Here is a 12880-nt window from a genome sequence, read left to right on the forward strand (position 1 = left end):
AAGGATTTCATTCTTTTATGGCAGAGTGTTATTCTATAGTATATATATATACCACATTTTCCTTATCCAATTATCAATCAATGTACATTTAGGTTGGTTCCATATCTTGGCTATTGTGAACAGAGCTGCAATGAACATGGGCGTGCAGGTATCTCTTCGACATGATGATTTCCATTCCTCTGGTATATACCCAGAAGTGGGATTGCTGGATCATATGGAAGATCAATCTGTAGTTGTCGAGAAAGCTCGATGCTGTTTTCCATAGTGGTTGTACTAATTTACAGTCCCACCAACAGTGTGGAGTGTTCCCTTCTCTCCACATCCTCATGAGCATTTGTTATTCTCCATCTTTTTGGCTATAGCCAGTTTAACTGGAGTGAGGTGGTACTGCAATGCGGTTTTAATTTGCATTTCCCTGATGACTAGTGATGTTGAGCATTTTCTCATGTACCTGTTGACCTTTTGTATGTCTTCCTTTGAAGAATGTATATTCAGTTCCTTCACCCATTTTTTAATTGGGTTATTTGGTTCTTTGCTGTGTAATTGCTTGAGTTCCTTGTATATCATGGAAATTAATCCCTTGTCAGATGCATAGTTAGCAAAAATTTTCTCCCAATCTGTAGGTCATTGTTTCACTCTGTTGATTGTTTCCTTTGCTGTGCAGAAGCTTTTTAGTTTGATATAGTCCCATTTGTTTACTTTTTCCTTGGCTGCTTGTGCTTTCATGCTCATGTTCATAAAGCCTGTGCCCAGAAAGAATTGCTGAAGTGATTCACCAATATTTTCCCTTAGTATTTTTACAGTTTCAGGTCTTATACTTAAGTCTTTAATCCATTTTGAGTTGTTTTAGTATATGGTAAGAGACGCATGTCTGGTTTTATTCTTCTGCATGTGGATATCCAATTTTCCCAGCACCACTTATTGAAGAGGCAGTCTTTTCCTCAATGTAGGTTTTTGTTGTCCTTGTCAAATATCAGATGGCTGTAAGCCTGAGGGGTGATTTCTGGGTTCTCTATTCTACTCCACTGGTCTGCCTGTCTATTTTTTTATGCTAGTACTTGCTGTTTTGGTTACTATAGCTTTGTAGTATAATTTGAAGTCAGGTAGTATTATGCCTCCAGCTTTAATTAATTAATTATTTATTTATTTGCTCAGGATTGCTTTGGCTATTCAGGGTCTTTTGTGATTCCATATGAATGTTAAGATTGCTTTTCCATTTCTGTGAAGAATGTCATTGGTATTTTGATGGGGGTTGCATTGAATCTGTAGATTGCTCTGGGTAATATAGACCTTTTTACAATGTTAATTCTTCCAATCCAGGAGCATGGAATATCTTTCCATCTTTTTGTGTCTTCTTTAATTCCTTTCAGTAGTGGCTTGTAGTTCTCATTGTAGAGATCTTTCACCTCCTTGGTTAAATTGGTTCCTAGGTATTTTATTTTTTTGTGACAATTGAAATTTGGCTTACTTTCTTGATTTCTCTTTCTGTTAGTTCATTATTGGAGAATATAAATGCAACTGATTTGAGGGATTTATTTTGTATCCTGCAACATTACTGAAATTATTAGCCAGCTCTAGGAGGTTTTTGATAGAGTCTTTAGATGTTTCTATATATGGGATCGTGTCATCTGCAAATAGGGACAGTTTGACTTCATCTTTTCCAATCTGGATGCCCTTTATTTCTTTCTCTTGCCTGATTGCTCTGGCTAGTACCAGAGGTGGTATGAGTGGGTATCCTTGTCTTGTTCCTGTTCTTAACAAAAAAGCCTTCAGTTTTTCCCCATTCAGAATGATACTGGCAGTGGGCTTGTCATAGATGGCTTTTATTGTGTTGAGATACTTTCCTTCTATACCTAATTGGTCGAGAGTCTTTCTCACGAAGGGATATTGAGTTTTGTCAAATGTTTTTTCAGCATCTATAGAGATAATCATATGGTTTTTATCCTTGAGTTTGCTGATGTGATGTATCAACATCAAACATGATGTTTGTTGAGTGTGTTGACTTTCATATGTTGAACCATCCTTGCATCCCTGGGATGAATCCTATTTGATCATGGTTTTTAATTTTTTTAGTGTGTTTCTGTATTCTGGTTGCTAATATTTTATTGAGGATTTTTGCGTCTATGTTCATCAAAGATATTGGCCTGTTATTTTCTTTTTTTGGTTTCTTTATCTGGTTTTGGTATCAAAGTTATGTTGGCCTCATCGAATGAGTTTGGGAGAGTGGCTTCTGTCTCAGTTTTTTGGAATAGTTTTAGGAGAATTGGTATTAATTCAGCTGTAAAGCCACCCAGACCTGGAGGCCTTTCTCTGTTGGAATATTGTTGATTACCTCTTCAATCTCGTTGTTTGTTGTCGGTCTGTTCAGGTTTTCTATATCTTCTTGATTTGGTCTGGGTAGTTTGTATGTGTCCAGAAACTTATCCATATTTTCCAGGTTTTCAATTTTGTTGTCATACAGTTGTTTATAATATTCTCTAATGATTCTTCATATTCCTGTGCTATTGGTTGTAATGTCCCCCTTTTCATTTCTAATTTTTGTTATTTGGGTCTTCTCTCTTCTTTTATTTATTTATTTATTTATTTATTTTGTTAACCTAGCTAATGGTTTGTCTATTTTATTTATCTTCTGAAAAAATAAACTTTTTGTTTTGTTGATCATTTCCATTGCTGTTTGGGTCTCTATTTCATTTAGTACTGCTCTGAACTTAATTATTTCTCTCTGTCTTCTACCTTTAGGATTAGATTGTTGCTGTTTTTCTAGTTCTTTGAGGTATAGGGTTAGGTCATTTATTTGAAGTCTTTACATTCTTTTGATGTAAGCATTTATTGCAATAAATTTCCCTCTGAATATTGCTTTTGTAGTATCCCACAGGTTTTGGTATGATGTGTCTTTATTTTCATCAGTTTCAAGAAATTTTTTGATCTCCTGTTTGATTTCTTCTTGGATCCATAGGTCATTCAGGAGCCTATTGTTTAGTTTCCATCTATTTATATAGTTTCCAGAGTCTTGCTTGTTATTAATTTCCAGTTTTAGTCTGTTATGGTCTGAAAAGATACTTGGGATGTTTCAATTTATTTAAATTTGCTGAGACTAGATTTGTGGCCTAATATGTGGTCTATCCTGGAGAATGTTCCATGTGTTGATGAGAAGAAAGTATATTCTTTGGTTGTTGGGTGAAAAGTTCTGTATATATCTGACAGGTCTGGTTGGTTTAAGGTGTAGTTTAAATTCGGTGTCTCTTTGTTGATTTGTTGCCTGGAAGATCTGTCCTATACTGGGAGAGGGGTGTTCAGGTCACCCACTATTAATGTATTAGGTCCTATTTCTTTCTTTAAGTCTAAGAGAGTTTGCTTTATGCATCTGAGTGCTCCCATATTCAGTGCATACATATTTATGCTTGTTATGTCTTCTAGCTGGATAGATCCTTTTATCATTATACAGTGGCCTTCTCTGTCTCTTTTTATGTTTTTTGGTTTAAAGTCTATTTTATCCAATATAAGAATAGCTATTCCTGCTCATTTATGGTTTCAATTTGCATGTTATATCCTTTTCCATCCCTTCACCTTTAGTCTCTGTGTGTGTCTACAGATGAGGTGGGTCTCTTGAAGACTGCATATACTTGGGTCTAGCTTTTTAATCCAATCAATCAGTCTGTGTCTTTTGATGGGAAGTTTAATGCATTCACATTTAGGGTAGTTATTGACAAGTATTGTTTAATTCCTGTCATTTAGTTGCTTTTTGTTTAGATGATTCAAATATCTTTTGATCATTACTTCCCCTTTTATTTCTCTTCTTCAGTGTTAGCTGGAAATTTGAGGTGGCATGATTTAGCTTCTTTCTCTTTCTCACTGGCATTTTTGTTTTAACATCAGGTTTTTCTCTTTCTTGTATATTCATGATAGTGAATATTGTTCTTCGGATTCCAGATGCAGGACTCCCTTGAGAAATTCTTACAGGCCTAGTCATGCAGTAGTGAACTCCCAGAATTTTTGTTTCTCTGAGAAATGCACTATTTCTCCCTCATTTCTTAAGGAGTGCCTTGCTGGGTAAAGAATTCTTGGCTGGCAATTTTTTTCTTTCAGTATTTTGAATATATAATTCCACTTTCTTCTGGCCTGTAGGGTTTCAGTTGAGAAGTCTGCTGTTAGTCTGACAGGGGTTCCCTTATAGGTGACTTGTCATTTTTCTCTTGCTGCTTTTAGAATTCTCTCTTTGTCTTTGAGCTTTGCAAATTTGACGATAATGTTTCTCAGAGAGGATCATTTTGGATTCAATCTGTTTGGCAACCTTTGAGCTTCCTGGATCTGAAGGTCTGCATCTCCCCCTACACCTGGGAAGTTTTCTGTTATTGAAGTTTTCAATATCTTTTCCTTTCTCCAGCCCTTCTGAAATACCCACAATTTGGATGCTAGAGCACTTGAGTTTGTCTGCTATCTCTCTTAATTTTTTTTCATATTTTAAATTCTTTCCCCCCCCCCCTTTTTTTTTTTTTTTGGTCTGCCTGGGTTATTTCAGAAAGACCACCTTCGATATCTGAAATTCTTTCTTCTGCTTGCTCTAGCCTGCTGCTCACCTCTCTGTTACGTTTTTTATTTTATTGACTGAGTCTTTCATTTCTAGGAGTTCTGCTACACTCTTTTTTTAAGGTATCAATCTCTTTGTAAATTTCCTCCTTCGTGTTCTGGACATTTTTTCTTGTTTCATTGTGTTCTCTAATTGAGTCTTCTTTTACCTCTTTGATTTTTCTTCAGATCATTGCTCAGAATTCCTTTTCAGACATTTCAAGGATTCCATGTTCTATGGGGTCTGAAATTTGAGCATTACTGTATTCCTTTGGTGGTGTCATATCTTCTTGTTTTTTTGTAGTTCTAGTATTTTTTCATTGATGTTTGGTCATCTGGTAGAGGACTTGCTTCTTCTACTACTCTGGGGTTATCTATGAGGATAAAGACTTCTTCCTCTATTTTCAGGCTCTACTAGTGACCCTTCTTATATCTATGTAGTCAAGTGAGCAGCAGGTTGCCTTTAGAGTGGCCCTGGCTGGTACTGTGGTGGCGAACTGTCCTTGCAGTGACAGTAGGTGCGGCAGTTGCTAAATAACATCACCTTGACTCCTGTTATAGAATCTGTGGCCATAGACTGAGCTCCCAGTACCACATGGATGTCGGCTCACCTCTGCACTTGCTGGGCCTATGGGCGCTTCCCTCTGGGGCCTAGGACTGAGCCCTGGTGCTATGCAGGTCTGAGCTCACCTCAGAGGCTGCTGCAGCTGTTGGCACTTCCCTCTGGGGCCTAAGAGTGAGCCCCAGTGCCACACGGGTCTCCACTCCTTAAACATTCTTTAAGAAAATGATTTCTATTCTTCCAAATCAGGAATAGATATGCTGCAATTCATTTAACTAGTGCCCTATCATTGGACCTCGGGGTTTTTAAAAAATTACTTAAATTAACACTTTAAGCCTTGTACATAAATATTGGTATATATGTGATTATCTTATTAAGGTAAATGTCTAGAAGTAACATTACTGGGGCAAAGTCTATTAAACATATACAGATTTTATTCATAATTTCAACTATCTTTCCAAGGAATATAATTATTGCAAACTGTAATTTATTGGTGTTTATTTCCCTGCATGTTTTATAGCATTAGGTATTTTCAGTGTTTTTTTTTTCTTTCTAATCTTAGCCCAATTTTCCAGAGAAAAAGTTATGTCATTGGTTTAATTTTTATTCCTTTCACTATAAAGAAGTCAAGCACTTTTTAACACAATTACTCTTCACTTTTCTGGTGAATTGTCTTTTACATTTCTGTCCAAATTTCTACTTTGGGATTCATCTTTTTTTTCTTTGTAAAAAGCTCTGTATGTTAAATATAAATAACTATGATTGTGTTATATATTTAAAATTATTATTCTGGTGTTTCCTGTGTCTTTGATGGTACTTTTGACATTAAGAAGATTTTCATTTTTATGTTGTCAAACCTATTAATTTTCTGTGTTTGCTTTTATGTTTAAAAATTATTTTCCATTTTGATATCAGAAATTATTTTCCTATGTAAGCTTCAAGTTCTTTTCTCTTTTATAAAGAGCAAGAATCTAGTGTGGATTACTTTTTAATGGTAGGAGAATTTTGTTAATCAATTGTTCTGGCATGTATCACATAACTTTCATTTATTTATTTTATTTAGTTAGTTTAGAATAGACTTTCCTTTCTTTTCTGATTTAAAATTTCACCTTTATTACATACCTTATTTATATACAGATTTATCTCTGGACAGTTCTCTCTCACAGTTTGTCAATCACATGGGATAAAAATGTTTTAAGTATTGTACTTTTATAATGTATTTAAATACCTGATTGTGCAATTCCTCTTAATTCATTTGAATTTTTCAACGTTGTCTCTGTCGGAATGCAAACTAGTATAGTATAAATGTCAACATTATTGTTAGATAAGGAGAGCTACAGAAGTTTTGAAATGAAGGAGAGCAGACAGGAACTTAGGGAAAGTGTGGCACTTTGGCTGGACCCAGAATGATGACTATGATTTGGCTTGGCAGAGAGGAAAGAAAAGGGACATTCCAGACCGGGGCGAATAGCCTGAGCAGCGCCCAGAATACTGAACAAGCAGTGTATAATGGGTGATGGGAGAGTGAGGGTGAAAGGGATCTAACATTTGTGGAATACCTACTGAATGTGAGTCACTATGCTAAGAATCTTATAGGAAAAACTCTGAGGGCAGCTGAATCCTCATACTTTCACTCCTGTGCCAGTGCATGTTCAGTGCCTTGTTTTCAAGCCCTTCCAATTTGGATGCAGAACTCAGTGTTTCTTTAACTTTCTGAGAAACAATTTGCTCACACAAGAACTTTATTGGTCAAAGTAAACCAGTTTCTTGACCTCAACACCATACATTTCAGACCAAAAGATCAGTTGTCATAGGGTGCTATCTGGTGCATTATAGGGTGTTTATCGCTGACTTCTGCCTGCTGGATGCCAGTAGCAATTCTGCTCCCTGATAGGGACAACTAAAACGGTCTCCAGACATTGCCAAATGTCAAACTGGGGACAAAATCAACTCCAGTTCAGAAACACAGATTGCAACAAAGACAGGAAAGTTTACAGGGGGGTTTATATTACGCAGTGCACAATATATAATCTCTTTTTGTTTTCCTCCCTGAAGTGCCTTCGTGGTTTTGCCTTGGATTGATTGTACCCCCCAAACCTTGAATCCCCCCACCCCTGTGATGGTGTTAAGAGGGTGGGAAATCCTATTATGGTAACTTAAAGATGGAGCCTTGAAGAGGTGATTAGATTGCAGGACCATGCTGTAGTGAATGGATTAATAATTGTGGTCAGGGGCATGGTTTGAAGGGCTTTAAAAGGAGATTGAGGAGGTTCATCTCTGCTCTCTCTGCTTCTTGCAATGAGAAGGGTCACTGTCACCACCACCAGATATGTTCCTTGGACTTTGGACTTCCCAGCCTCAGAAACTGTCAGCAATAAATTTCAATTTCTTTATAAAATACCCAGTTCCGTATATTTTGTTATAAGCAACAGAAACAGACTAATACAGTATCTCTACAACTAGGTTTGATTTGCTGTTGTTGCTTGTTTCTTTTTGCTGAATTTATTGCACAGTGTCTCAACCACGGCACTACTGACATTTGGGCCAGATAATTCTCTGTTGTGGGGAGCCTCTCCTATGCATTGTGGGGTGTTTAGTGGTACCCAGGAGATGCCAATGCTACCACCACCACCCCAAGTTGTGACAACCAAATCTGTATCTAGACATTGACAAAATTGTCTCTGGTGGAGGACCGCTGATACAACTATACCAAAGATAGGAAATTTGTAGGGCTTTATTCTATACAATCCATAAGATAGAGCTTAGAAACCCTCTATTTTTTTTTCCCTTTGGAGTCTATCACTATCCTTTCAGTGATGGAGATGCAAGGATTACTCAAAGCCCAAATATTTGAAAGCTATGAGAGGCCCAGAGGGACTACACCAAGCTAACTCCTGCAAGAAAGGAGAAAGCTGGTGCAGCCCTGAGCTCGGTCATGTCTCATCTTCTGTGGTAGTATCCAGACCTTGGCCATGTAACAAGCTGAATATAGTATTAAAAGAAGTACAGAAAGGAGTGTGTGAACAGGACAGAAAATGATCTCAGTGTTTGCTACTAATGAATCAGGACATCTTTGCTGTTTCCAGCATGTGCTGTTTTCAGCACATAATGTTCCCATTCTGTGCACTTAAGGCTTTTGCCCTTTGTGCATTCCCTATTCTAAACAGGCCCCTGTGTTCCCAAAGGAGCCCCTTCTTGGTTACTATGCAACTGGTTGTTTTGTTTTTCTTATGGTCTCTCAAGGATTCTCCATCTCAGCACTATTGTTTTAGGCCAGATAATTCTTTGTTGTGTGGGACTGTCCATAGATTGCAGGGTGTTTAGCAACTTCTACCCACTAGATGCCAGTAGTTCCTCACCCCCCGCCCAAAGTTGTAGCAACCATTACTGTCTTCAGATATTGTCAAAGGTCTCCTGGGTAGCAAAGTACCCCTGGTTAAGAACCGTTCTTCTGTCTCTACTTACCTTTCTCCATACACTGGCTCTTCTTTTCAGCCTTTTCTTATAGAAGAAATGCACACTTTTCTTACTCACAGACACTGAGTGATAGTTTTTGTTGTTGTTGTTATTTAGACATGATTGAGTAGGTTACTTATGAATATTAGAAATTATGAGATTAAGCACCTGGTATATGTCATTCAAATGTGTTAACCATTGCTATTAATTTTATCAGGAGATATTGAGCCTATATATAAAACCTTTAAAAGCAGACTTTAAACCTCAAATACCTATGCCTAGAGTGTTTAACTCTTTTTTCCTCTTAATTTCTGACTTATTTGTGTTCACAACTAAGGCAAGCAAGCTGTGGGAAAAGACAGTTGCATTCATTTTTCTCTTTATTTTGCCAGAAATGTTAAGTCTTAACTAATTCCAACGTTTCCATGAAAACTGAATTTTGGAATTTATTTTGCATCATTGTGGCGATATTGTTTGCAATTGTGAGATGTATGTTGCTTCTAAGTAAGGCATAAGAGATGGAATTATAAACAAAATTAGAGTTTTACTAAAATGGGTTCCTATGGCAAGAGTGTCATCTGATTTTTTTATATTTTCCCCAGTAGATGATATATTTCTCTTTCACACTCAATTTTTCCTCTGGTGTGTGTGTATATGTGGTTTTGACCTTTTCAAGACAAATTGAATCAAAAATTAAAAACAAAATATGATGAAAAGAAAAGCAAAGAATAAAAAGAAACCTGCCAGTCACATTACAAAGTTACTAAACATGCAGAAAGTATTTCTGATCTTTAAAAAGGGTTTCTTTGTTCAATTTATTACACAAGGGTGCAATTTTCCCTGGATTAGATTATAAGGTGTTAATACAAAGTTGGGGTACACGATTTTACTTATAATATCACAAAATTTTAGAGGTGAAGGAGACCCCCAATTTTTTTAATCTAACCATCCCATTTTATGAGTGGAGAAATTGAGACCTAGAGAAGACAAGTGACCTCCCTGGAATTTCTAATCAGTGGATAGTGACAGAATTCACGTAAGGATATGATTCCCAGACAGTCAGACACGTGTTCTCTTGGTTACATCTATCAGATAATATAGAACTGTAGAATCTTCTAGAAGATTTAGCACTTATTTTCTAATGAACTAAAAAATAATTCAGGAATGACAGTGGAGATATGTTTAGGGATTACTGTGGCACCAACCATTGGGGGTGCTGGGGAGAGAATATTTTGACTGGAATAAGCTTAATGAAAGCGATGTATGCTGCAATTCAGCGCAACTATTATAAAGCAAGAAAAGCACCATCACTGCCTTCTCCCAAGTCTTTAAGACAGATCGACATGGCAGACTATTAAAGAAACAAGATTTTACCAATACATAGCATTCAATTTTTCCCCACAAAGTATCTCATGCTCTCATTTTAAAAACATTTTTTTATTAAAGAACATACACAGTATTGAAAGCTTAGAGTTATTTAAGAATCAGTTATGTCTTCAAACTGCCAGTATGTTTCCAATAACTTTCTTATGTATCTTGAATACTGTGTATGTTCAACATGCCTTAAATCTTCCCGTAGCTGGTACAACTTTTCAATGTAAACATAATTCTTCTTGGGTTTTCCTCAAGATTTTCCTGGTCTTTTTTCTGTGTCCCCTTTTTTTGTTTATGGAAGTTGTATCGCTTGGCCATCGCTACAAGATCTTCTGGGACACTCTGATTTGCTCTTTTCAGAATTTGAATCAATTCATTGGCAATCTTTGAATTATCTTGAGTGATAAGGGAAATTGACGTTCCAGTCTTTCCTGCTCGTCCAGTACGTCCTACTCTGTGGATATATTCTTCAATGTTTTGTGGGAAATCATAATTATATACGTGTGTGATATCGTTAACATCAAGTCCTCGGGATACTAAATCAGTTGTAATCAATATCTTCACTTTTCCACTTTTAAAGTCTTCTAATGCTTCCTCTCGATCACATAGCTCTCTGTCACCATGTAGTGATTGCACAGGGAGGCCTTGGATACCAAAATCACTTGATAAGTCATCAACAACAAGTTTTCGGTTGACAAACACTATGACTTTGTCTTTTGGTGACATATTCTCTAGGAATTCTTGGATAAGAGCTCGTTTTTCTGCTTCTGTGGTAACGATTATATTTTGCTTCACTGTGTTTACAGCAACTAGATCCAGAGTGCCAACATAAACAATCATAGGCTCTTTCAAATAAGACTGTGCAAGTCTACGGACAGAATCTGGCCAAGTTGCACTTGTCATAACAGTCTGCCGATCTGGGCGCACATCTAACAAAATTTTCTTAATCTGGTGCTCAAGCCCCAGATGTAGCATTTTATCTGCCTCATCTAAGACCAAGTAGGTTATGCTTCGTAGGTCAACAAACTTATTCATTTGCAGGTCATTCAGTCTTCCAGGAGTTGCAATAATGATATCTACACTTTTGGTAATGCCTTGAATTTGTCCTTCTCTATTTCTACCACCATGTATACAAATACTTTTCAGACCTTTATATGAATATTTAGAACATTCAGCTTCCACCTGAAGAGCTAATTCTCTGGTGGGAGTGAGGACTAGCATGCCAGGTCCATTCCTTTGTTCTCTAGATATCGGTTGACCATCAAGATGAATAAACCCAGGCATTAAGTAGGACAATGTTTTGCCTGTGCCAGTTTGGGCAACTCCTATAAGATCTACTCCTTTTAAGGCAATGGGCCATGCCTGTGCCTGAATTGGTGTTGGTTTTTGAAAACCCGCCCTTGTTATGCTTTTCATAAGTTCTGTGTACGGACGGAAAGCGTCCTCAAATTCACAAGCTGGATTAGGGATGGGACGCTTCTCACCATCTTTCAAGTCATCACACATTACGTTGTAATTTTCTTTCCTCCACTTGTCTACCTGTTCTTTAGACATGGAGCTTGTAGCTTTGGATTCTGTGTAAAAGTCTTTCTTAATTGGTGGTAAATCTGCCCACTTTCTTTTTTCCCACGCCACGGCTTCTGCCTTAATACGATCCAAATCCATCAATGGCGGAGCTTCTCTGACAACGTTAACTGTGCTTACGTCTCTCCCAACAGGAGGTTGGGACGCAGCATTATCCACATCCGATTCTGAACGGTACCTTTCTTGTCTTTTAATAAGAGTATCTATAGCTGCCTTGGCCTTTGCTTTCATATCTTTGCTGCCAAAAATTTTCACTACTGCTTCGCAGTCCCCCTTTTTTATCTGTATTTTAGTGTTTGTCGAACGCTGTAGGTCTTTTATTTTTGACCCACCACAACCAATGACTGAGCCAACCAGGTGGTTCTCCAGTCTAAAGCAGAGTGGTGGTTCATGGGAGCCTGCGGCTCTAGGCCCCAAACCGCCTGAGGGGCCATTCCAACTGCTGCCTCTGCCACCTCTGTCATCGCAGCTGGCCCCAGGAGCTCCTGGACTACGCTCTGCCCTCTTCCAGTCCGGGACCCGGGACATTGTAGGGTAGAGGTAGTGTCGGTGCCAGCTTCTGGCCTACATAGGGTCAGGAGATGCGAGAAGGTCTGGTCTGCCGCCTCCCACTCTGCAGGCTTTGAAGCGGCTGTTACCTAAGCAACCAGTGTTTGAGGCTGCAGAGGGGAGGGGCGTTGAATGCCTGACCAATCACGGGGCCGGGACTAGTGTGATGTAAGCAGGTGGCTGTGACGTACATTTAAAGAGGCACTCCCTCTCAGGGGCTGACCCTGCCAGCAATTACAGGACCCTGAGAGAGCGCCTTCCTAACTTTTGTGACCTGAGTGTCCAGCTCGCTCTCACTCTCGTCATGATAGTTCTGGCTCAGCTTGGGGGCAACCTTGAAGCAGGCCTTAAATTTGTACACATTGAACTTTTTATAGGCCCATTATTTCCATAGGAGAAAAAAATAGAGTTCTAAAAAATTAACTTATTTGTTTGTATACTTGTGTGTTTATGTGTTTATTTGTTTTGGTAAATTTCTTTTGGAGTATCAACAATACTTGGTCTAGAGGAATTCATCACTCCCCTGCCCTCTAGTGTAAATTAAATTATACCATCAATGGTCTCTCAGGTACATACTCAGGGATGGCATTTTGCCTCTGATTTTTCAGCTAAACCCCAGCACTTGTCCAGGCAGTTTCCAGATATTATCACAGGGATGATGGTTAGAAGAGAGGCAGAGTGCGGCCTGAGGGACCTTTGGGGGTGTTTTCAGCGGTTTGTCATTCTTCTCGGTGCCTCTTAATTTTTTCCCTTTCCCTGTGGTTTCATATATTCTGAGATCTTAGCACT

The 12880-nt window shown here is 38.1% G+C and overlaps 1 protein-coding gene across 1 annotated transcript; it reads right to left on the bottom strand.

The window, feature by feature from the left end:
- Positions 1–10231: 10231 nt before the first annotated feature.
- On the bottom strand, positions 10232–12070 carry LOC134366608 (probable ATP-dependent RNA helicase DDX53; the record flags this gene model as incomplete). The annotated part of the gene is made up of 1 exon (XM_063082965.1): positions 10232–12070. A coding segment is annotated over exon 1 (1839 nt), but the record flags the coding sequence as incomplete, so codon positions are not given.
- Positions 12071–12880: the final 810 nt, after the last annotated feature.

The sequence above is a fragment of the Cynocephalus volans genome, chromosome X (genome assembly GCF_027409185.1).
Source record: "Cynocephalus volans isolate mCynVol1 chromosome X, mCynVol1.pri, whole genome shotgun sequence".
In the NCBI taxonomy this organism is placed as follows: Eukaryota; Metazoa; Chordata; class Mammalia; order Dermoptera; family Cynocephalidae; genus Cynocephalus; species Cynocephalus volans.